The sequence below is a fragment of the Cryptomeria japonica genome, chromosome 10 (assembly GCF_030272615.1).
Source record: "Cryptomeria japonica chromosome 10, Sugi_1.0, whole genome shotgun sequence".
NCBI classification, from domain to species: Eukaryota; Viridiplantae; Streptophyta; class Pinopsida; order Cupressales; family Cupressaceae; genus Cryptomeria; species Cryptomeria japonica.
The window spans coordinates 921,733,549-921,761,177 of record NC_081414.1 but is presented as its reverse complement, the minus strand read 5'-3'; the positions used below and the strand labels follow the sequence as shown (position 1 = coordinate 921,761,177).

General features: G+C 35.8%; 1 protein-coding gene across 1 annotated transcript in view; it reads right to left on the bottom strand.

Annotated features, from left to right (window-relative positions):
- Positions 1-12,282: 12,282 nt before the first annotated feature.
- Positions 12,283-27,629, bottom strand: part of LOC131038359 (uncharacterized) — a 117,649-nt gene continuing 102,302 nt past the window's right edge. Inside the window, exon 6 of the mRNA XM_057970768.2 lies at positions 12,283-12,980. Coding sequence (XP_057826751.1) covers positions 12,796-12,980 — 185 coding nt within the window. The 3' untranslated portion in view covers positions 12,283-12,795. The remainder of the gene's footprint in view (positions 12,981-27,629) is intronic.

Below are 27,629 nucleotides of genomic sequence, written 5' to 3'. Positions count from 1 at the left end.
AGCAATCTACATTAGCTTGATGGTTTGCTAACCAACTCATTCCCATAATTACATCATATAATCCTAGGGGTGCCACATAGAGATCTACCCTTGTTTCGAACTCAGGGAATTGTACCCTTGCCCTCGATAAACACTTAGTTACTTCCCTAGTTGCCTTATCCCCATATTGAACCGTCCATGATGACTCCATTTGATTAACTTTTAGTGCATATTTGTTTACTAATTCAGGTGAGATGAAACATTCAGATGATCCAGTGTCAATTAGAATTGATATTGGTTGTTCAAGTAGTGTACCTGTAGTTTCCACGGGAACATTCTAGTATCTTCCTCTTTGGTTCCTAACCGCTGCATGAATCCTCTGTTGGGGCCCTTGTTGGGGTTGATTGGCCCTAATTTGTCCTTGCATCCTGGGGCACTCTCTGGCAAAATGGTTTTCCCCGCACATAAAGCATCCGCCTGGAGGACCCCTCCTACCTTGATTTCTAGGGGGATCATTCCTTGTTTCATTGCCCCTGGGTGGATAAGTTATCCTGTTCTGCTGGTCATTCCTGTTATAGTTGCCCCTATTATTATTGCCCCTATTATTATTGCCCCTATTATTATCATTTCCATTCCTCTGATATTGATTAGGCGGTGGTCTCCTTTCGGAAGAATTATTCCTTTGACCCTTGTTGAAATTAGTGTTTCCATTGAATTCTTGCTTCCTTTTAAATGATTGGTTCCCATTATAGTTCCGCCCTACTAGTGTTTGAATCTTCCTCTCTTGCCTTAGGGACTTTTCAAGTACTTCATTCATATTTCTAGGTCCATGCATGTCAACCTCTGCCCCTATGTTGGTATTCAACCCCAAAATGAATTTCCTTGCTTGGCCTTCTTCATCCTTTTGGTACATAGGCACATATTTAAGCAACTTGGCGAACTTATCCCAATATTGTTGAACGGATAGGGACCCTTGACGTAGATTATGGAATTCTGTCACTTTTTCATCAAAGAACAATTGAGGGAGCCACCTATCTCGGAAGTGGTGAACAAATTGATCCCATGTGACCGTATCCCTATTATACCCATTTTGTTCCTTGGTGTTGGTCCACCAACTAGCCGCCTCCCCTGTGAGTTGATAGGAACCCCATAAAGCCTTGGTTGTTTCGCTAAAATCTCTTAGCTCAAAATATTTTTCCATTTCATTTAGCCAATTCTCAGCCCCTTCACCAATCTGCCTCCCATCGAACTTAGGAGGGGTGATTTTCTTTAAATCCTTGGAGAGTTCCAATATGTTATTTTCCTTTCCATTACCCATCACATTTCCTTGATTGCTACCAGGGTTTCCATTTTCGGTACCACTTCATTCTGCCTTTCCCTAAGGTCCTGCAGTGATTGTTCCAAGAAGTTGATTTATCTCTTTGTTCGGTTAGAAGGTCGATTATAGCTTGGACCCCATCTCCATTATTCCCTGGGTTGTGTCGATCCTCTTCATGATCTTCCTCATGGTTTTCTTCGCGGTTTTCCTCATGGTTTTCCTCATGGTTTTCCTCCCTTTGACTCCTAGTACGTCTTCCATTACCCCTTCCTCTTCCTCTTCCTCTTCCTCTTCCTCTTGCCATTCTAGGTTTTACCTGAAAGTTAAATTATGTAGTTAGTTTTTTTTTTGATTTAGGATTTTTAAAAAAATAAAATAAAATTAATTTCTATTAGTGTAAAACATTCCCTTAGTTGAACAAATTGAAGTGAGCACAAGGCCTAGATTTGAACCTTTGCTCTGATACCACATGTAATAACCAACTCCCTTTTTGAAAACTTGTACATCTTTTATAAGGAAAAACTCCAAATTCCACTACCTAATTTTTTAATTAAAAAAATAGAGATTCTCTCCCAATTTGGCCTTCATGCAAATTGATTAGACTTAGTGGGAGGAGTTACATGCAAGGTGGTGGAGAAGCCTCTAGAAGCTTCTTATTCATCCTACAACATGTGCCATAATTTGGGTGAGGAAATTTAAATAAACAATTTTTTTTTAAAAAGTTTATTTTCCATGTGTGTGTGATTTATTATTTTTATTCCTTTATAATATTCATTCAATAGTTTATTCAAAAGAAATATAATAGAGTTTGTATTTTAAATCAAAAGGTGATAAAGGAGGGTTGTGACAAACTTGCCAACTTGTTGTCCCCTTGAATAAACCTGTACACAGAGGTCTATAACTCTCTAACCAGATACAAACACCTCAATCCCTTCGGTCAAACCCTGAATAACTAGATTACAAACAACATATCAAAAACTTATCCACATCCAATGATTCTTTTAAAAGTTATGGCCTCTGCATTGAGACCCATTTATGTTGTCCCCAAACAAAGCATGTGCATGCCCAGTCCGCCTAGGGCATCAAATATCTTTCAAAAAACAAACCCAGATGATCCCAAACCAATTTCACATGAACCCTTTATGGATTTAATTTCATAATATGTAATCCATTAAATTTTCCAATGGTTTAATCATTATATAAAGACAAATCATTGCTTGCAACTCCATTGAAGACAACCAATTTTCACAAAACTTTTCATAACTTCCACAAATATAAACACAAATGTCTCAGACCAAAAGGAAAAGAAAGAGGATTCAAATATCTTTCTAATAAATCTATTTAGAGGTCATAATTATTCTATGAGTCTATACCATACGCCACAACATGACTGTTCTCGGGAAACCTCAAATCTGCAACCAACAACTTTCACCAAAAATTCCATAACTTCTTCATTTCTAAAGATAATCACTCCAAACCAAAAGGAAAAAAAATTTAATTCACATATATAAATATACATTATATATATACAAAGGTTTACAGGCCATATATGGTCATACAAGGCCTGGAACTAACATAAAAACTAGAAAGCCAATCAAAATGACAATAGTATAATGCACCAAAACGTATCAAAATGTTCTCCTTTCTTCCCTTTCTTCCATTTTCTGATTTGGAATGACCATACAATTCCTTTTTATAGACTCTTGGTCAGTTTTGACCTTACAACTACCTCTCATAACCAACTTTTAATCCCTTTTGCAACTTTTGTTGCATTTTTGCAACTTTGCGTGACAACATTTTGTTATCAAGTTGACAACTTTTACAATTTTGCACAAATGACTTCATGGCTTTATAAAAACCTTCAATATATGTCTGAATGACCATTTAACAATCGTATACATGCTTATTACCATTTCAAGGGTCATTTCACAATTTTTAACCCATTTGACCAATTAAGACCTTAACTAGGACAATTTGACAACTTTTTATAAATGGCTCTAATTAGCCTTACATATTGATTCACCATGACTTAAAATGAACATGAAAACTCAAATGTGATTGAATTTACTCATGAATTGTATTTTATCTTCTTGTAGCCTCTTGGTGCTTAGGTACTCTTGCACCATACTCACGACGTTGAAATGTTTCCATGTCCCATGGAAATGCTCTGGTTAAGAATCTGCAAACAAAACTTTGCCTCTTCGTCTTCATCACTGGATTGATGCCTCCACTGCGCTCTCTCTATCCTTCAACTGTGACTCCTATCAATGGAGTGTATGTTGTCTGCCTCTAAGGTGCATCTCTAATCTGAAGTCCACTCCTCCATGCTGCTACAAACACCAATAACCTTTGTCACTCACCTAGGAGTCCCTTCATGCCTCTCTCCCTAGGACTTTTGGTGACACCCAATGGACCATCTTCTTTGGCCCTCTTGACAGACCTTCCTGTCTACCCACATGCAGTGAGAGAACGTGCATCTGCAACCATAAAAATCAATAACAAGAATCAAATCCAAAACCTTTGCTCAACCCAAAATCCCGGTGTAGATTGCCTCTTTCGGCACTCTATCTACATGCTCAAAATCTTCTGAGCTCTAATACCAATTTGATGCAGAGCATCCTGGAAAACCAATCACAACTCTAGTATCATGTTGATCCATCCATATTTTCATCATGAGAACAAATCATTAGAGGCATATTTCATCATACTTCAACAATCAATCAATCAAGAAAACATAAACTTAATCTAGGTATCAAACTTGCCAACTTGTTGTCCCCTTAGATAGACCTGTACACAGAGGTCTATAACTCTCTAACCAGATACAAAAACCTCAATCCCTTTAGTCAAACCTTGAATAACTGGATTAAAAACAACATATAAAAAAACTATCCACATCCAACGATTCGATTAAAAGTTATGGCCGTTGCATTGAGACTCATTTTTTTTGTCCCCAAACAAAGCATGTGCATGCCCAGTCCGCCTAGGGCATCAAATATCTTTCAAAAAACAAACCCAAATGATCCCAAACCAATTTCACATGAACCCTTTATGGATTTAATTTCATAATATTTAATCCATTAAATTTTCCAATGGTTTAATCATTATATAAAGACAAATCATTGCCTGCAACTCCATTGAAGACAGTTTAAAACCAATTTTCACAAAACTCTTCATAACTTCCACAAATATAAACCAAAACGTCTCAAACCAAAAGTAAAATAAAGAGGATTCACATATATTTCCAATAAATCTATTTAGAGGTCATAATTATTCTATATGATTCCATACCATACGCCACAACGTGACTGTTCTCAGGAAACCTCAAATCTGCAATCAACAACTTTCACCAAAAATTCCATAACTTCTTCATTTCTAAAGATAATCACTCCAAACCAAAAGGAAAAAAAAATTAATTTACATATATAACTATACATTATATATATACAAATATTTACAGGCCATACATGGTCGTACAAGGCCTGGAACCAACATAAAAACTGGAAAGCCAATCAAAATGACAATAGAAGAATGCACTAAAACATATCAAAATGTTCTCCTTTCTTCCTTTTCTTCCCTTTTCTGATTTGGAACGACCATACAATGCCTTTTTATAGACTCTTGGTCAGTTTTGACCTTACAACTACCTTTCATAATCAACTTTTAACCCCTTTTGCAACTTTGTTTGACAACATTTTGTTATCAAGTTGACAACTTTTACACTTTTGCACAAATGACTTCATGGCTTTATAAAAACCTTCAATATATGTCCAAATGACCATTTAACAATCTTATACATTCTTATTACCATTTCAAGGTTCATTTCACAATTTTTAACCAATTTGACCAATTAAGACCTTAACTAGGACAATTTGACAACTTTTTTAAAATGGCTCTAATTAGCCTTACACATTGATTCACCATGACTTAAAATGAACATAAAAACTCAAATGTGATTAAATTTACTCAAAAATTGTATTTTATCTTCATGTAGCCTCTTGGTTCTTAGGTACTCTTGCACCATACTCATGACGTTGAAATGTTTTCATGTCCCATGGAAATGCTCTGGTTAAGAATCTGCAAACAAAACTTTGCCTCTTCGTCTTCATCACCGGATTGATGCCTCCACTGCGCTCTCTCTATCCTTCAACTGTGACTCCTATCAATGGAGTGTATGTTGGTTGCCTCTAAGGTGCTTCTTTAATTTGAATTCCACTCCTCCATGTTGCTACAACCACCAATAACCTTTGTCCCTCACCTAGGAGTCCCTTCATGCCTCTCTCCCTAGGACTTTTGGCAACACCCAATGGACCATCTTCTCTGGCCCTCTTGATAGACCTTCCTATCTGCCCACATGTAGCAAGCGAATGTGCATCTGCAACCATAAAAAATCAATAACAAGAATCAAATCCAAAACCTTTGCTCAACCCAAAATCCTAGTGTAGATTGCCTCTTTCGGCGCTCTATCTACATCCTCAGAATCTTCTGAGCTCTAATACCAATTTGATGCAGAGAATCCTAGAAAACCATTCACAACTCTAGGATTATGTTGATCCATCCATATTTACATCATTAGAACGACTCATTAGAGGCATATTTCATCATACTTCAACAATCACCCAATTAAGAAAGCATAAACTTAATCTAGGTATCAAACTTGCCAACTTGTTGTCCTCTTGGATAGACCTGTACACAGAGGTCTATAACACTCTAACCAGATACAAACACCTCAATTCCTTCGGTCAGACTGTGAATAACTGAATTACAAACAACATATCCAAAACTTGTCCACATCCAACGATTCGATTAAAAGTTATGGCCGCAACATTGAGACCCATTTCTGTTGTCTCCAAACAAAGCTTGTGCATGCCCAGTCCGCCTAGGGCATCAAATATATTTCAAAAAAAAAACCCAAATGATCCCAAACCAATTTCACATGAACCATTTATTTATTTAATTTCATAATATATAATCTATTAAATTTTCCAATGGTTTAATAATTATATCAAGACAAATCATTGCCTGCAACTCCATTGAAGATAGTTTAAAACCAATTTTCACAAAACTCTTCATAACTTCCACAAATATAAACAAAAACGTCTCAGACAAAAAGGAAAAGAAAGAGGATTCATGTATCTTTCCAATAAATCTATTTAGATTTCATAATTATTCCATATGAGTCCATACCATACACCGCAACATGATTGTTCTCAGGAAACCTCAAATCTGCAATCAACAACTTTCACCAAAAATTCCATAACTTCTTCATTTCTAAAGATAATCACTCCAAACCAAAAGGAAAAGAACTTTAATTCACATATCTAACTATACATTATATAAATATACAAAGTTTTCATTTCCTTACATGGTCGTACAAGGCTTGGAACCAACATAAGAATTGGAAAGCCAATCAAAATGTATCAAAATGTTCTCCTTTCTTCCCTTTCTTCCCTTTTCTGATTTGGAATGACCATACAATATATTTTTATAGACTCTTGGTTAGTTTTCACCTTACAAATACCTCTCGTAACCAACTTTTAACCCTTTTTGCAACTTTTGTTGCATTTTTGCAACTTTGTTTGACAACATTTTATTGTCAAGTTGACAACTTTTACACTTTTGCACAAATGACTTCATGGCTTTATAAAAACCTTCAATACATGTTCAAATGACCATTTAACAATATTATACATGCTTATTACCATTTCAAGGGTCATTTCACAGTTTTTAACCCATTTGACCAATTAAGACCTTAACTAGGACAATTTGACAACTTTTTACAAATGGCTCTAATTAGCCTTACATATTGATTCACCATGACTTAAAATGAACATAAAAACTCAAATATGATTGAATTTACTCATGAATTGTATTTTATCTTCGTGTATCCTCTTGGTGCTTAGGTACTCCTACACCATATACCATGGGGCAATCTCAAACACCTGTTTAGCTCCTACGAACTATTTGAACATATTGATACAATCACTCTACTTTCCAATCACACCACTAATTTCTTCATGGTTCCTATATAATGTATAATACCAAAAATTTGACAAATTCAAGCCCTATCATTAAGCCCTTAAATTTAAGGATATTACTCTTCCAGATTGACATCAATAACTGGGAACAATTTATCCCAAGAAGAATACTATTGTTAACAGGGGATGTTCAAAGCCTTTGCCTTCATTTTTTGAAGTAGTCATGTTAAGTTTGTAATTGTGAGGGATGTAGTTGGGGTAAAGCTTCTTTTGCATATAGAGCCTTCACCCATGATAAATTAGTACCAAATAGATCATTTTTCTTGGCTACAGATTGATCTACAAAGAAAACTAGTGTTGCTTACAAAGGAGCATGCAATTAAAATCACAATAGCCTACTAACATTGGTAAAAGCAAAGTAAGCTCTCCTGTGTAGAGAAGCTTGTCCGCACAAACACTGACATTACAAAAGAAATCTTCAAATTTCTTACAAAGGCACTGACCTAAAACTCTATAAAAGTAAAATAATTTCCACTGCTTTGAGCATACGTCTAGAGGCTACTTCTATGTACCATAGTAGGTTTCCTAAATAGAGTTGCACATTTATTGTACTATTTTTTTCCTTGAAATAGCTGAACAAATGAGTTGAAATGATTTACAATATCTTGATGACTTAAAGAGTGTTAAATACAAGCATTTGTAATACATCGCATTGAATAACTATGACTAAAAGAGTAAATTGATTTGAGAATTCAATCTATAGTTCAAAAGAATTCATTCAGATTTGAATTGTATATTTTCTTATAGAAATGAGAGAAGTCACTTTTGATACTATTTATTGTTTTTGTTGATTTTCATAATTATTGTCCGAGTCAGACACACATAATAATATTACATTTTTGGATTGCACTATGGAAGTCTTTGAAAAATCCCCCCATTTAACATAGGAATGAAAAGCCAAAATAACCGGAAAGAAGTCTTAAAACTCGAAGGAGAAAACTTCCTATTGTATTATATGAGTATTATATCTCTCGTCTCTTTCCTACATTCCCCCTCTCTCTTCCTTAACCCCGACCTTTTTGTCCCTTAGGCCTCTCCCTCTCTACTTTCTTCCCTCTCTCGGGTATCTCTCCCTCTTTCTCATCTACCTCACCCTCTTTCTCTCTTTCGTCTATCCCTCTCTTTCTCTCCCTATATATATATATATATATAAACTTACCTTTAGTTTTTTCTTTTGCTAAAGAAAGATAAAGAAAACTATTTAATTTCATTTCATTTAAGGTATTGAATTTAGTTTAAGTTGTTTAATTTAATTTAAGTTGTCTTATCTGATTTTTTTAATTCTTATACAATTCTTAAATTTTAATCAGCTTAAATTTTATACTGTTTAAATTGTTTAATTTAATTTAAGTTACTTTATTTTTTAATTTAACTTATTTAATTTAATCTAAGTTATTGTATTTAATTTTTTAATTCTTAAACAATTCTTAAATTTTATTATGTTATAGGTTTTCATTTTAATTTTTAGCTATTTAATTTAGGTGACTGCACTAAGTCAACATTCATATGCACGTCAAATTTAATAGTTTTTTTTATTATTATTATTAACACATATTTGTGCATCCATTATGTGAGTGTAATGTAAAGAAACTTAACTTAAGTTTCTTTTTTTTTATAAAGAAAAAAAACTATTTAATTTAATTTTGTTTTAGTTATTTAAATTAATTTATCTAATTATTTAATTCATGTTAAGTTGTTTTATTTGATTTGTAATTCTTATACAATTCTTAAATTTAAATCAACTTAAATTTTACTATGTTTAAATTATTTAATTTAGTTTAAGTTACTTTATTTTGTTTAATTGAACTTATTTAATTCAATCTAAGTTATTGGTTTTAATTTTTTATTTCTTAAACAATTCTTAAATTTTATTATGTTAAAGTTTTTATTTTAATTTTTAGATATTTAATTTAAATGGCTACACTAAGTCGACACTCATATGCATGTCAAATTTAATGTTTTTCGTTTTTATTAACACATATTTTTGCATCCATTATGTAAGTGCAATATGTCTCTCGACATAATGAATAGAATTCAATAAAATATATACTAGGTTTTATTTAAATTAATATAAAAAATAAAATAAATTAATAAATTACATTAAACATTTTAAAATAATTAAAATAACCTAAATTAAATTAAATAACTTAAGTGAAAATAAATTAAATAACTTTAATGAAATTAAATAACTTTAATAAAATTAAATAATTTAAATCAAACTAAATAAATAAATATTTAGACAAAATGGAGAAAACAACCAACAAAAAAGATTTCGTCAACTTTTAACAAATCTAAGAGATGCAAACCCAAAAATAGATTATTGGAGGTTGCTTATGACGAGAACCCTAGGTAGCATAGATATTGCAAGTAATGCTAAGTTTGACAATACTGTCCATTTGTTCTCCACAAATGAAAAATGTTCATAATCATAACAAAAAAATGTTATATTCATTGAAACATCTCATTGCACGAACCTTGCAACAAAAGTAGGAAGTGTACATCAACCAGAAGATTTTTCTAGTGATGAACTTGATCTGAAAATTTTAATTAGTGAGAATTCAAGAGTGATGTTGACTTCAAATCTTTGGATACAAGTAGGGCATGTAAATGGAGCTCTAGGATATATTCGAAAGATTATCTATAAACCAGGAAGTTCTCCACCTGAACCACCCACATATGTCATGGTTGAATTTGACAATTATTCAGGAATACCATTTGACAATCGTCATCCAAATACAATTCCAATAACAACAATACAAAGGGGTAAAACACTTCAATTACCATTAAGATTAGCATGGGCATGAACAATATATAAATCTCAACGGTTGACTCTATCAAAAGTCACAATTGATATAGGACCACGAGAAAGAATAGGATTAACATTTGAAGTAGTGTCTCGTGTAAAGTCTTTGGAAAGTCTCAAAATAATGCCAACATTCTCATTTGATCGTTATGAAAAAATGAAAAACGTTAGACAACTTGCAAAGCGAAAGGCTGAAGAAAATAGATTAAAATATTTAGAAGATAGTTGATGTAATATATATTTTTTAAATAATATGAAATAAATTATCATTAATAAATGTGTGATTTTCTCAATCATGATAATAATTGCTAACATCCTTGTATCGCTTCTTCATTTGTATTTTTTACAAAACTATTTACACATTCTCACTAAACTATTTACCCATTCTCACTATGAAAATATAGTAATATATTATTATGTATATATCAATAATTAGTCTTAATAGTTTTTTTCTATGGTGAAGAGTTAAATAAAATATAAAAAATATAAAAATACAAAAGTATAGTAATATCTCAATAATAATTTGTATTGATTAATATATACAATTTAATTAATATCTTAATAATAATGTAATATTAAGGTATCATTTTTTTAGTTATGCCACATATATGTTGTTCTATTATATTTCCTATTTAACTACATACATTTACTTCAAAAAAAGAAAAATGCAAAAATATGTAGTATTTCTAAATATACATCATGTAGCCTTGCGTCATTTTTTTTGTTATGATAAGAGAAATGCTAGATATATGTTGCTCTACTTTATTTCCTATTTAACAGCATACATTTATTCAAATAAAGAAAATTTCTATACATTTTTCTAATTACCTCACCTTAACATATATTGCCTTTAATTTTAAAAATTTATCTTCTACTATTCAATATTGATTTAAAAGTTAAAAATAATTTCCTCACAGGTGAAGAAAATGTCATGTAATGCATGTGCATGGGCAACCAATTGGTTGCAAAAGTACCACTATCGTCTTCCACTCTATGTCATCCTTCGTATAGAGGAATTAAGTGTTCGCTACTAGTTGAGAGAAAAAATGACCAATAGAATTGACAAAAATGAACCAAAGAATAATCAAAGAAAATTCAATAATTATGCGTTATACTTTAACTTCCTCTATAGTTCCAAGGTGAAAATGAACTTAAATGTAAAATTCTATAATCTACAAATTGAGATTATAAATTTACATGACTGGTCAATTTCTCAATACCATGAGCTTTGAAACCTTTACCTTGTTGGATGTATATCGAAAGTCGCTATTAGGCCAACAGTGACAATCAAAAAACACAACCTATCTGAATAACTCAATATGAAGTTCATGACATTTCTTAAGAGACAATCACAAATTAGTTTTCACATAGGACCACTTGAAGAATAGTTGCTTGCTATTCTTAAGTTTAATTATTCAATCAGATTCACAGTGCATCAATTCATGCCATCATTCAAGTTGTTACATGCTCACTATGGGATACCTAAATTATATGTTGTGAAGTCCAACGTAACACTCAAAGTTTGGGCTCTTCTTCATGATATTGAAAATGAAGAGATATTACCAATGCATAAATGGTTAACAAAGTAAAATTTTATACAAATTTTGAAAATCTATTTACACATCGTATCTATGACTAAATTCAATGATTATAATATAGTATAGATGTTGTTTAACAATTATTACTATTCCGTGAATGATTAGTCAAGTGATTTTTTTCCCCTTTTTTAAATATCATTTTGATAAATGATTCCAAATTATTAATTTGCAAAATATTTTACAAATGTTGTTATTATACCTCTAAAAAGTATGATATTGTCTTTATCTCATTTTAATTATCATTAATTCAAATTTAACCAAAATTAAATTAAAAACATCATCTATCATTGAATTTAATTGCACCTCATACTTTATCATTGAATATATAAATATTCCATATTTTGAAACTCGATATCTCTCGGCATACTTTACTTAGATTTCTAAAAATATAAGTATGCTAGTTTATTTTTATATTCTAAAAGGGGTTATGACATGCATGCAGTTCTTCAAAAGAGCATATTAGTAGCTGATAAAAAATTGTCAATACGTTAATTGGCATCAAAATATAACCAGGTTGCCAACGCCACAGAATCATGCAGATAACATCAATTTTACACCTAGAATTGAATTTTTCACTGATTTTTCATACTAGTCATAACTTCTAGTTTGCAAATTACCAATCCTGTCCTTGATCGCAAGCACGTGTGCACAATACGTTACAAAAATCATCAATAAAACCCAACAAAGGTTGTGCCTAGCTGAATCTTGTTATATGGAACCACCCTATAATAAACCCAAACTTTATCATAGTTACTTCTGCAATCAACTCTACGACGGATTACAAATCAATGCAGGACTTTCAGATCTGATAATAGTAGGAGCTGCTCTTTTCATCTAAATTTAACAATAAATAAACATAGGAAATGACACTGTAATTAAGGATTCTAGCTAGAGTACGAGTTCTTATGTAGCGAGCAAGATGAGGCAGTTACATCACTAAGTAGCCCATTGTAGCTCATCTTTCGCATACTAACTACATTTTACATATCATTTACATTACAAAAGGCTTGTTGCATCATAATAACACAACGGAAGCAAAAGCACTGATTTCACAAATAGAAATCAGCTATTTTTATCTATTGACACATGTGGTATGGATTGTGAATCCCGTGAATGAGGGAGAGGACTTGTGACTTTGTGCAACTCATCCATGCGCATTGTAACCTGTGATATTGAAGAATGTGAACGCATCAAGGCTGCATGATAGGATGAGACGGCCAGCTGTGCTAGTGCCGGCACTGCACCCCCTGCAAGGTACATACAAACCATCCACAAAAATAAGTAAAACATATGGTGTAAACATAGACTAAAGTTTCTTTCTTAGAAAATTTCTTCCACAATACTGACCAGTTTTTCTTTTTAATTATAAGTTCATTTCCAGATTTATTTTCTCCCAAGCATTTATAAAAGGATTGATAAAAGATGTCAGTATTGGGTAAATTTCCTCTCCATACTTTAACAAAATGAAGAATATCTCGGGAGATGCAACACATCAAAGCCTAATAAAACATCAGTTCCCAATTTGACTAGCCATCTTCCAAATCTAAAAAAAGATTAAAAAAAAAAGCAAAAGACCCGATCCAAATACACAGAAATGAAGAAAGAGAAATTATATAAATGTCAATGAATGAGAAAACTAGGTTGATGGAAATCAAAAGTACAGAAATTTACAACAGCCAATCAAGGTTAGAAAGTCTATTTCAAGTGAAAATTAAGTTTCCAAATGCCAAGCATATTGAGGTATATAAAAAACACAATACAAATCAAGGGCTTTTATCAGAAGAGCCATGCGAAAGGTACAGATACCAAACAAAGGTCTACTCTGCATCAAACGCAGGAACAGAAAAGGGGCCAGAATTTACATTAATCACCACTCAAGGACAAGTAGACTTGTGAAGAGCTCTGTTGTAGCTGTGTTGAAAGAAAGGCATGATTTCACCCCATGTGTGATGTTTCCTGGAATTATACATCCAAAGAAAGTACACTTATCGTCCTGTTTACTAATTATGTCACCCTGTGGATGGACATAGGCTTGTCTTACTTCTTATGCATTAGTGACCAAAGTGCTTTACAAAATTGCTACAATCTGAAAAGTACAACTGAGTTATTTCCAGAGCTGAAATGGCTTCTTACAAGTCATGAAAATCTATCTTCAACCACATACAGTCATTAATTACCCTTTTGGTGGTCGGATAACAAGAGATGAACATGGATTCCCAAAGTTTTGTCACAAAAGGCAAAGGCATGTACATACCTTGTCTCTTGTTAACCGGCTTGGCTATGACATATGCAGTGCAAGATTGAATATATTTCGCAACATCTAAATCTGGGGCATGGCCAGTATAAATACTTCTGCCTCTTCTCAACTTCAAAGTACCCTGCAACCTTGATGAAATGAAGGTCCCATGTGAGCTTCTACTGATTATTCCACCCTAAAAGTAGAAATTTGGAGTATACGATAATGCCCAACTGTTAATCTTGTGTCCGCATGTATCAAGCACAGTGAGGAGAGCTTAAACTAGAGGTTGACTCAAAACAATCTGCTACTCAATTGGAACTTCCCTTTTATGACTGATGTTAAGGTAGAACTATTGGACATATGATTACCAATTCTGATGGCATCCCTGCTGAAGCTTGTTCTGTCTGCAAAAACTGAAGTGACTTGTGGTCCCTGTGGTTCATTGTGTCTTTTTCCAAGATGTAGTGTTTCCACTCCTTACATGCTTGGAAAATGGCATAAAGCTCTCCCTATCATGTGTGGAATACCGTCAGATTGTTGCAGTGAAGATTTCATTGTAGAAAACGATCAAATGGCCACATTGAGTGAGGACTACTCTGAGTGTATTCAAAGGCATCAATCTCTATCTTGACATACTATTGAAGGATTGGTGGCACAAAGCGTCTGTGAGGAATAGAGTCTATCTTTGAGTTCATCAAATGCTTTCTGTTGTGCAGCTGATCAAATAAATTTTATTTTGTGCCACCTCTACTGATCTGATTCAATAGCCAGGTGACTTGACAAAGACCGATTACTAACAATTGTGGAAGTTTGCCAATCCCAAGAAATTGCAATGCTCTTGGAGTTTTTTGGTGTAGGCCATTCTTGGATGACACTGATTTTGTCTTGCGTCCACATTACTCAACATGCATCCACAATGTGTCCTAGATATTGTATCTCCTACATGACAAATGAACATTCTTCTAAATTAACATTGAGTTTCTACTACCACAAAGTGTGAAACACTTACTGGATGTGGTGCAAATGTTCATCCAATATTTCGATCCCCAAAATCTCAAAATTCATAATCAAAAATCAAAAATACAAAATCTTGTAAACAAACATTCAAAGCTTCGAAATCCATCACTCGATCTGAATCAAATCCAAATGAAGAATGCAACATGATATGTGAAATTGTTGATCCCGATTCCCCTTGGTCCCATGATATTTACTAATGTCTTCACAACCTCACTTCTATTCCTCCCTTTTATACAACCAAATATATTACCCAATATATCTCTACAATTGCACCCCTTCAATCAAAGGATTTGCATAACCACCATAAATCCTTCATCCAATCCACCTCCCATTCCATTTGTCCTTTTGTCCACATGTATCGCTTTGTCAGCTTGGAACTTGGCTTCCAGCGACCATGTAGACCAATTGAGCATGGGACTCTAGTGCGCCGCGGAGACGTCCATGCACCGTGCTCGCATCCCATGAATTTGTCAGCCTGCAGATAGTCGTTTGAGTGTTACGCCTGCGCCCGAAAGAGTTTGTAATGCCTCTGTCTGTGGCCACTGACGTCGGGATTCGTTTGGGAGGCTATATATCTCACATTTCTGGCCTTTTTAAGGTCTTCTTGATCATTTTGGAGATATTTTGAGCTCTTGGCATCCATTCTCTTAAACTTATACAGGTTTTCTAGCATCTTGAAGACAACCTTTGTTGCAGCCTCTTGAAGAATTCACGATGTCGTCTTCATAAGTGTTGGAGGGAGTTTACTTACTCTTATTGGTCTATTTGCACATCCATAATCTCTCATTTCGATATACCTATTATCTTAATCATGCCTCTTTATCTTTATCATTATATCTTTCATTGCTGCTATTATCTGGGTTGTCCGTGGAGGTGGAAACACCGAAACGGGGGTCTGATTGAGGCAGACCTCTATACACAACCCCCAACATTTTCATTCTTGCTTGTGTGTAGGTTTATGGTCGTGGGAAGGTAATCATCTTGCAGGACGCTTCAATCGTAGACTAGTTGTAAGCTTCCCTCATCTTTTATCACTTTATTTTAGTACTTTGTATTTCGTACTGTTGATTTAGTTTGTTATCGTATCACTCGTGTAGTAGTTTTATCATACCTGTCGCTTCCATACGGCTTTTGTGTTCTATCCATACAAGACGACAAAGCGTCGGGCACGCTCGCCCCAAGGACAGAGACTCAAAAGAGTCATCTAAGAGTTTCATTCGTAGTCTATTAGCTTAGTTGTGCATTTTCATCCCCTGGCTCACCTTTAGCGCCAGTTTAAGTGAGGTATAGCGAAGGTAAATTTACTCCTTGAGGGTAGTAAATCCCATCCTCTACAATAACCATGCTTTTTAAAATGAAATTTCAACATTTTTGGTAATTTTTTCCTCTTATTTGCCCATTTCACCCAATGAAGCTTCAACATAGCAAGAATACGAGCTGAGAAGATAAGTTTAAGGATTCAAAATTGATCAAATTATCAAACAAAAGAAGTAGAGTTGGATGGAATGGAGGAAAACAAAAACACTTTTGAAGAAACAATCTATCATCATTTTGATATTGACTTACCTTCCAGTTCAAGGCTTGAAAAATTAAGTTACACTAGGAGGGGAAAGATGGACATGTAGATTTTATTTGGTTAAATTTTTTCATTTTGACATATCATCATATGTAAAGTAGTTACAATGTTGTTCATATGTATTACTTCTAATTTTCTTGTATTAAATTTCTTGTATTACAGTGTATTGTTGACTCTCAAACAAAGAAATTCCAAATTTTGAGAATTTGACGATCATATGATGTGCAATGTTTGAATTATGACAAATTTGACAGTCGAATTACACTTTTGTGTTCTCAAAATGCATTAATTTCTTTTTTTCTGTAATTATGAGGTTTTTTCTTGCTGAGTTTGTACCGAGTCCCAAGTCTGGGTCAAACTTTTGGATTGTCGAGTGGAAAGTTCTAGTTTTTGAGTTATGATCTCATGAACATCCAAGGAAGATCACTTGTAGGTCTTTCTCCAAATCAACATCACAATTTAAGATTTGAGCCAATTATTACAACTTTTTAGTGACACATAATGTACCCATTCTACCTCCCTTGCATTTATCATTGCTTGAAGGTGAAATAAAGTTGTCATTGCAATGTTTTATTCCTAATCTACCATCAGTATCACCATCCACAATTGATCTTACATTTTTAGCTTGACCAAGGGCACAATATTGTTTGTTATTTGTCTACTTGCTTACTTGTGTCTTCTTGTTTTCCTTTGCATTTGTGTTGGTCCTTGAGGTGTTTCATGGCAACGAAATCATGGTCTTTCATATTATGGTGCCTTATATAATATACTAACTCTTTTGGGTCAATCCTACAGCACATGGCAACAACATCATCATCACAAATGCTAGGTTGCTCAAAATAATTGAAACCCCGTGCAAGATTCATAGCAAGTACCTTAACAAAAAACTTCATTCATCCTCCATATACATTCTGTGTAGCCCTTTATCATATCTATCTCTTCATCATCTACAAATAAAATAACCACTTCATCTATTTGTACATCATTATCATTGATCATTAATCTTTTGCAATCTCGCCCTTCCATTCATCATTAATCTTTTCAACCTTAGCATCCATCATTTAACTACTTCTATCTATTATCAATAATCCCTACAACCATCACTAACACCAAAACCTACCTATTTCTTCCATTCATCCCTAACCATTATATCTCTATTTCATCCATTTCAAGAGCACGCTAATGTTCTTCAAACCCACATGTCCTCATGAGAAGGGGGCATCCTTAAACCATCAATCAATCCTAAATCAAAACTTCAATGCTTGGGGCGTGTTATCTCATCCTACCAAGTGCCTATATCTACTTTTTAAAATGCCATTACTTCACAACACCATTTCAAAGAGAGGCAAAATATACACAATTCTTACAAACTTCTACTGCCACACCAAACAACGCATCCTAATACCTTTTCCATTCTAATCCCCCTTTTCATTCACCAGCACCACTAAATTAGTTAATTCTTTTTATTTAGTCAATTATGATATACTTATCCATTTGTCCCAAAATAAATAAATAATTTCATACTAAAAAAAATTAATTATCCACTCATTCCATCATAACTCCTCCATGATTCCTGTTGTGACCATTTCACACATCGCCCCATCTAGATGGGGACCCTCCTTTTTTTTCAAGTCCTAGCCTCTTAATCTAGTCTCTCCCCTTTTCAAAAGTAAAATGAGTAAGTTTATAGGGTCTAGATGTCCTGTGAGTCAATCAGGAGCTCAGTTGAAGAGTTTAAAGAAGTTGATAGTTGGTGACACTCCAAGAGTTCAAGGTTAAAGGTAAAACTTCAATTGCTTCTCATAAGAAGCAATTGAAGTTTAAATACCCTTGGCCGAAGTTGTTTCCAAGAGGCCTCATCTTGCAAGTTTGAAGGGAGAAAATGAATCAAGGTGATGTGCAAACAGGCAATATTTGATTTCAATTCACCTCATTCTCCAAGCCCCCAAAACCTTAACTTCATGTTCAGAGGTAGATGAGCAAATTTCCCTTGAGTGCCTTGTTTGAGTAGATGTGTAAATATGAGTTTGAGCGTTTGAATGAGATAGTCCAAGGATTGAATTCATATGCAACGAAATGATTGAAGAGCTCATTTGTAATCTACTTCATTTTCAAGTCTTCAATAGGTTTTACTTCATGACTTGAGACACATGAGTGAACTTCATGAGTTCAAGGAGAGGAGCGAATTTCATCACTTGAGACACATGAGCGAACTTCATGACTTGAGACACGACCTAACTTCATGAGTTCAAGGAGAGGAGCGAATTTCATCACTTGAGACACAGGAGCGAACTTCATGAGTTGAAGGAGAGGAGTGAACTTCAACAATGAGTACACATGAGCAAATTTCACCTTCAAGCCTACAGGAGCAAAATTGGAAGTAGAGGAGCGAAAGATATTTGATAGCATTTACCTTTAATGGATTTGATTTGAAACGAATTTCACAAACTCAACAAGAGGAGCAAACTTCATGACTTGAGGGAGGTGAGCGAACTTCATGACTTGAAGAAGATGAGCAAACTTCATGAGTTGGAGAAGAGGAGCAAACTTCATGAGTTGGAGAAGAGGAGCGAACTTCATGACTTGAGACACATGAGCGAACTTCATGACTTGAGGGAGATGAGCGAACTTCATGACTTGATGAAGATGAGCGAACTTCGTGACTTGAAGAAGATGAGCGAACTTCATGACTTGAAAGAGAGGAGCGAACTTCATGTTTTGGCATACATGAGCGAATTTCATGTTAAACTTCATGAACTCCACCAAATGAGCAAACTTCATGTTTGACCTCACATGAGTGAACTTCATGTTTCAAGGGAGATGAGCGAATTCTCTTAATATTCTAAAGAGAATTGATTAAACATTGTTTTGGCACCCTTTAAGCTAAATTCAAAATTTGAATTCAAAAGGATAAGTCGGCCAGCTTAATGAAATTTATTGTTTTATTTTAATTAGATTAAGTCGGCCTAATATGGGAAAAGACACCAACCTTTCCCTAGTCCCCTATAAGAGAGGGCAAATCTTCATTTAAAACATCAATCAAAGCAAATTCATCTCTCTAATTAGCGAACTTCAAGAGCAGATCAGTAAATTTTATCAGCAAGAAGGCAAATTAATCATCTTCTACAGCGAATTCATTATTACAAGGGCGAATTTCATCCTTCAATATAAAGGAATTAAGGTGAATTCAAGGAGATAGCGAACCCTTAGACATCAGCAGTCATATCAGTGATCATATTTTAAGTTTAAAACAGAAGTAAACGCATCATTTAAACTGATATAAAATCAGATACAGGTCTGATTAAGGTCAGAAATTGATTTTGTTTTGGCAAACTAGACCTCCCTAATTCATCTAGAAGAGTAAATCAGTCTTATTTAGCAATTGATTTCATATTTATTAAGATGCAAGATTAATTTCATAGCTGAGTAAATAGGCTTCGTTACATCAATATTTCACCACTACTCTAACTTATATATCTCTCATAGGCGAAAGATGGCAGCTCCTAAGCCAAACAAAACCATTTCCCGCCAAGCACTCATCAAGGAAGACTCGAAGAGTGGTGCATTCTAAAGCACGATCACTTCGCATTGGAGCAAAATAGGAAACATGTTGTGACGTATTCACACATCGCCCCATTGCAAATGGGGACCCCTACTTTTTTTTGCTTTCTGGGGTTCGCCTTCTAGGTGTTTAGGGTTCGTTTGTTAGCCTTTGCATTTTGAGTGTCGCCAGGGGTCAATAGGATGGTAGGCTTTGCTTGAGCGAGGTGAGTCTTTGGGGGCCCAGAATTAGGGTTTCTTTGAGAGTCTTCCTTAGGGCCTGGTTTTGCTCTTGTTGCTAATTGTGTCTTGCTTGGTGAGTGAGTATCATCCTTGAAGGTCTGAGTTAGGTCAAGTTGGTGAGTGATGAAGTCTGGAATGTCATCCTAATCTTCAAATGCCCTGAAATTTGGCTAAGTTTGGAATGCCCTGATCCTGAAATTTGGCTAAGTCTGGAATGTCCTGATCCTGAAATTTGACTAAGTCTAGAAAACTAAAGAATCCTCCAAAAACTAGATTTTGCAATATAACTCCGGGAGGTCCGAAACCACTCTCAAACATCTTGAAAGTATATATGGAATATAACTTAAAGTATAAGTGTTCTTATACTTAAATGTTATATTCCATAAAATGATCCAGAGCGAATTTTCTCAAAACCTCTTTTTGCTACCAAGTTTTGCTAGATCAAGTGTGGGATAAGATAAAATCAAGAGGAAGTTGCCCATAAGAGTGACTTTTAGTTGCTAGAAACCATGAAAGATGAAGGAATTGAGCCTAAAAGTGATTTTCGCTCCTGACCCTTCCAAAGGGTCTAGAGCGAAAATCCTTAAAATCATCTTTTCTTCCAAATTTTGAGCAAAGCCAAGCTTGGACAAGCATGAGAGAGGTCATTTGGATTGCTTTGGAGTGGATTTTGGTCACCAAGAATGCAAATTTTGAAGCCAAATGAGATTTTCACTCCTGACCCTTCCAAAGGGTCCAGAGCGAAAATCCTAGGATCACCTACTTTCTTTGCAAGACAAGTTAACATTTTGATTTTTATGGCCTAGATAGGAGTGAGGCAATGTGTCCTTAGTCTTGGAGGTGAGTTCAAGTTGAAATGATGGAGGAATGAGCCTAAAACAAGATTTTCGCTCCTGACCCTTCCAAAGGGTCCAGAGCGAAAATCCTAAAACCCATCATTTTCTCCAAAATCTGTGCCAAGCCAAGCCTAGACCAAGGTAAAAGATGCCCTTGTGATTGCCCTTGAGTTGATAGTTGTCTCCAGAAGTGATGATTTTAGGCCAGAGGAAGAAATTCGTTCCTGACCCTGCCAAAGGGTCCAGGGCGAAAATCCTTCAATCACCTATTTTGCCTTGCAAAATCAAGATAAACTTGGGTTGGATGAGAGAATAAAAGTGTTTCCTTGCCTTATGAGGTGGATTGAAGTTGAAATGATGGAGAAGTGAGCTACAAGCAAGAAATTCACTCCTGACCCTTCCAAAGGGTCCAGAGCGAAAAACACTAAAACCATCCTTTTCTCCAAATTTTGTGCTAAGTCAGGCCTGGACTAGGGTGAGAAAAACTATTTGGAATACCTTGGAAAGATGTTTGACCTTCAAAAATGTGAATTTTGAGCTAAAGTTGGAATTTCGCTCCTGACCCTTCCAAAGGGTCCAGGGCGAAATTCACAAAATGTCCTTTTTCCTTCAAGATTGAGCTAAGCCAAGACGGTGATCAAGGCAAATTGGACCTAAAGATGGCCATAGGCATGTGTTTCAATAGGTTTTGAGTCCAAGAGGTAAGGATTTTGAGCTAAAGAGTGGATTTTGCTCCTGACCCTTCCAGAGGGTCCAGAGCGAAATTCCCAAAATCACCTAGTTTGCCCATGAGGAAGGTCAAGTTGTGGATTCCTAGCCTTTGGTGAGGAGAAGGATAGCGTATGCTTGCCTTGGAAGGAATTTTGGAGTAGCGACATGATGGAATTTGTCCAAAAATGCAAAATTCGCTCCTGACCCTTCCAAAGGATCCAGGGCAAAATCTTTTGAAACTACTATTTTTCACCTTGTTGGGGCCGGGCGAGGAGCTAATTGTGAGGTAATGTTGAAAGGACGTTTAAATGAGCCAGGAATGCAAAATTCGCTCCTGACCCTTCCAGAGGGTCCAGGGTGAAATTCTTATAGGGCTTGTCCCTGGAAAGACTCTTGAACAAACTTAATTTTGATGTCTTCTTGTTGATGACAAGGTATAAAATGCTATGTTGAAATGAATTTATTATGTGTCCTTAATCATCTTTTTGTTTGTCTTGCAGTTAAAAGGCGACCTTCTCCAGCCCAGCATCATCAAGGACGGCCTTCTCCAGTCCAGCATCAACAAGGACGACCTTCTCCAATCCGGCATCAACAAAGACGTCCTTCTCCAACCCAGCATCATCAAGGACGGCCTTCTCCGGTCCAACATCGACAGGGACGACCTCTTCCAGCCTAGCATTTTAAGGGAAGGTACACCATCCATCCTACACATCAAAGACAAAAGAGGATTAAAGAAAGGGTCCGCTGAAGAAGCAAATAGTTTCAGAAGAGTTAATTAAAATTATCTTCTCAACATCATCAAATTGAACATCAACCAAGTTGCAAGTGTCAGACAAGGTAGCGTCTCAGTCATCACTCCTCCAGTCGGGTTGGTCCACCTCAGCGTGTCCAGATTCGATGTACCTGACTCATCAAAGATGGCACAAACTTCGATGTACCTACCCCCGTTATCCATTGGTCGAATATTCCAGAGAAGACATGTGTCCAAAGATCTTCAGCAGTCGGGAAACTTTATTCAAGAGAGGATAAGATACCTCTGGATATTTTATTCCGTGTTTGGTCGTGTACAAAATACACATCAACAGAATTGGCACTAGAAGGAGGGCCAAGCATTATCATGTCGTGAGTAGATGAAATCGTGATCCTAATTCGCAAGGAGTTATCCAAGACTTTTACCCTCCTCCACGCTCGACAAAATTGAAGCAAAAGAAAGGTGAGCGAATGCGAACTCTTGAATCTAAGGAAGATCAATGGAAAGCCTTTTCTCAAACACTCAACGAAAGTGATACAAAGAAGGAAGGTGATCGCTGGGTCATCAGTTGGACTTGCGAAAACAAGGAAGCAAGCTGGAACCAATTGAACGTTCAAATTGAATCTGAGATATTCAAGATCTCCCTTATTCCAGAAAATCAAAAAAAAGTGAAAAATAGTGAAAAATAGAAAGGATAAGATACGTCTGGGTATTTTATTCTGTGTTTGGTCGTGTACAAAATACACATCAACAAAACACCAATCTTGGGAAGTTCGACACCAATAAGTTTCGGCACCCATCATACACAAGTGAACCTACTGCTACAGCCAAGAAGATGATTGAAAGTGGGATCATAAATGCAGATGGGTTTCCTCCCGCAGTGCAATGCTACGAGCTGATTGTGGAATGTGCTCAACATTATGACTCTACCTCAAGAAGAATTGTGGCGAAGGATGGAACAGTGCTCGCATATCTCTCGGAGACAGCAATTAGTGAAACATTTCATCTACTTGAACCTAAGGACATGGTCTACATAAGCATGGAAGGAGCTAAATCTGCCTATGATGATGATCCAGATGCTTGTGCAAAGATCATTGACAAGTTTTGATTGAAGAAGAGTAGAGGTGGTAGAAACATATGGCCCGATAGACTACATAGGGTGGACTTCAATGACGAATTCAGAGACTTCATCACCTAACTCCATCGATTGGTTGGCACACCTGAGGCTTCATATTTTGAGGACTGGATGTTCTACTTCATTGAGACTGTTACTCATGGCAAGAATGCAATCAATTGGGCGAGGTTCATCAGCAACGGCATTGATCTATAGTTAAGGAGACTGATGCGCACCAAAACATTCTATAGGAGCTCTTACGTCATATACTCCCTTGCAAGAAATTATGAGTATCCAGGACTTATGTACACGAGCGTAGTTGGAAGGAGACCCGGAGAGATAAAGGTGCATGAGTGCTATCCACAGCTTAATCATCCACCAAAGCAGCACTATAGGAGAGTGAATGATGCATTCGCCATGCATATCATGAGGACGCTTCGAGGTGGATTGCAGTGAAGACTCTCTCCAGAAGCACAAGCATTGGTAGAACAACATGGTGCATGGTTCATCTAGTTCCCGAAATTCACATATATCAGAGTTCAAGGATGTCCTCCTCCTTCTTACATGTTGTCGCACAACCCAACGAATAGAGTGGTGTTACTCGAAGTGGTGAGACAATTGGTGGCATATGTCAGGGCATATAGGCATAAGCATGGAGCCGATGTTTCTTTTCCTATCACACTTGGATATTCTATTGAAGTATGCCCCTCCATTCATGCAGCAGAAGATGCTGAGAGAGAATTGGCACTCCATTCACACCTAGAGATTGCTTCGATCCATATGATAATGTAAAAGAAGTTCTGGGAAAGAAATATGGACACCGGTGGCAACTTGAGGACTATTGGAGAAACGTTCAAGATGATGTAGAAGTAAAGAAGATGTATTCCAGGCTATCTTGATTTTATCAAGAAATGCAAGTTGTTTCATGTTGCCGACCAAGTTCAAGACAGCGGCAAATATCTCCAAGCAGCCTACGCCAAAGAAGACAAAGAGATCAAATTCAAATGGGTGGATATGGAGGTTATTGATTTGAAGGAGTTGATGAAAACAATTTTGGAATACACCCGCATATGGATAGATATACAGCACCAGAAGTTGAAAGAGCAGAATATAGCACTGACATTCCACTCAAAAGAAAGAGCAGATGATGAGGATGAAGCAAGCGCAAGTGGGAGTGCACCTCAACCATCTCACTCAAAAGGTTCGAAGATAAACAAAGATCATGGAGAAAAAGAGCCCTCAAGGAAGAAACATAAATCAAATTCAAGTCATCCTTCCTCTAGACATGAAGAAGAATTGAATCAAAGAGAAAGACATGAAGAACGAAGGATAGAAAAAGAGTTGAGTCAAGGAGCTAAAGAATCAGCGGAATCCACAATTCACAATAATAAAGGAAAGGAGAAATTAACACAAGAACAGGAATATCTAACTAATCACCCCCAAGAAATCGAAGGAAATGAAGAAGAGGACAACAATGAGACTACCTCACCACCTAGAGATGAGCAGATGCATGAAGAAACACAAATTCAAGAAGGCAGATCCTCTATCCCGGAATGGTTAAAGGAAAGACTAGCTCAAGAGGTAATAGTAGTTGATGAAGAACCAACATACGACATAGCGAGCCTTCTAAGACAAACTCAAGAAATTACCAAGAAGAAGAAAGCTACGAAGATGTCCAAGGTGATTAGAGATGATTCGGGATCGAGGAAGTTGCAAATAGCTACTCCAAGGGTTGAGAAGTATGAAGGTGAGATCACAGCAAATGAGTATGATATGGAGACTATTGATTTAGGTCCACTAGCTTCCAAGCAAGCTATAGGTGATGCAACTGATTCATTGAAAGCAGTTAATGACATGTTGAGAGCTTAAATACAAAAGAATAGAAGATTAGAAAAGGAGATAAGTGCATGGAGGAATTATGTCCAACAATTTCAGCAACCATTGAGACATCAGAGCCCAGCAGCTACACCGCCACCCTTGCTTCCCACGGAGTCAGTTGATCATATGGAGAAGATGAGAAATTTGGCACAGTTAATGGATACATGGATAGAAGATACATACACTAGAGTTAGAAAGTTCATGAAGACACTAGACACAGTCATAAAGGTTCTTGGGAGAACCCATGTCCTCATAGAAGCCCTTGAAGCATTTGCTCATGCTAAAGATGTCATCATTCCAGTACTTCAAGTGATAAGGAAAACACCTAGGGAATACCTATCAAGAGAGAAGATAAGAAGAGAAGGATATAGACCCAGCTTTCTACAATGGAGCAGCCTACTTCACATGAAGAAGATCATTTTTTGGGAGATTGGAAACGGATGTAGTCAAGTTCAAGATGATATGCACCGAATTCATGATAAGATAGTGGAAGTAGCACAGATTGTTTTGGAAAGAAAGATTGATCCTAGAACGATTATAGAAGCTAAAGAGTTGGAGGAAAGAATAAGAGTTATCTTCCTTGGGACTGATGGAATGATCGCCAAGGAACAATTGAATGATATGCTTGAGTTCGTAGTATTAGCCAGCAAGACTAAAGAACACAAACTTGAATGGAAGAATGCCATCGTCAAAGCTTTCGATGAGCTCATGCACATGGAGGAACAGCCGAAGTCTCTACTTGAGATCCCAATGGCAGAGATAGAAGGTATAGTGACCAGATTCATCGAATATGCCAGAAAGGAACGTGAGAAAGGAAACAAGATTCTAGAAGACAGTTTGGGATGCTTCCTCAAATTTTGTGTCAACACATGCTATTTTCTCATTGGTTGTTTCCATGATAATGTTTATCTAGATAGGGTTTCATTTGTATCAAACCCTAATTAGGGTTTAGGTGGCAAAATCTTGGCCCTTAATCTTCACTCGATCTCAGCCCTTCATTGTATTTGGGAGTCTTATATAAACTCCACTCATTTCATTTGTAGAGGTTAATAGAATTTTTAATAGAAGAATAGTGAGTTCAGTTAGAAATCTAGCAAGCAAGAGAGATTAGAAGAGAATTCAAGGGTGATAAGAGAAAGGACTTGAAGAATTGTTGTAGTTTGGCTTTTGGATCAATAAAACATTGAAGTCATGGTGTTTGTATTCAATCTTTGAAGCTTATTGCATGGTTCTTTATCCTCTCAAGTCAATCTTGGATATTAGTTTAATTATTTAGCTTGAATGATGGAATATTGTAATTGATATGTTGTGAAATTCAATATCCATTACACTAGCCCCTTGCTGATTGTAAGTGCGCCTTGTGTGGTCGACTAGAACCATTGAAAATTGCGTAAGTTCAATTGTTGCTCGATCATTGATATGCATTCAAGTAATTGTGTCTATGCTTACTAATGATTTGAAAACCCTAAAATGTCCTTAGAAGATTGCACTAGTTCTAGTGGAGTTGTTCTTGTATGGCGATGCTAAGACTAGTAGAGTTTCACTAATGTCGTCCCCATCCATTCATTCCTAGGATAACTTAGAACCTCTCTAAACCCTCATCGTTTGCCTTTTTTTTTTGTCAAACGTTCGATAGTGTTAGGAAAGAACTTCACCGCATATCATCCACAAAATACTTCATGAAATCTTTTGTAACCAAAAATGCCCCTTGATGAAACAGCAATCACAACGACCAACAGAGCTTATCCACACGTCGTGACCCGATATTTGTGAACCTTGGAGTTGTCTTAAGTGATCCTTAAGACAATCTTCAGCATTTGAGAAACTTTATTCAAGAGAGGATAAGATACTTTTGGGTATTTTATTTTGTGTTTGCATGTGCATAAAAAACACATCAACAATTCCCTTATGTTTTCAACCCATGCACAACTAATTAGTCAAAATAAATAAATAAGGAAGGCCTATTATCCTCATCCATTTTAGAAGCCACT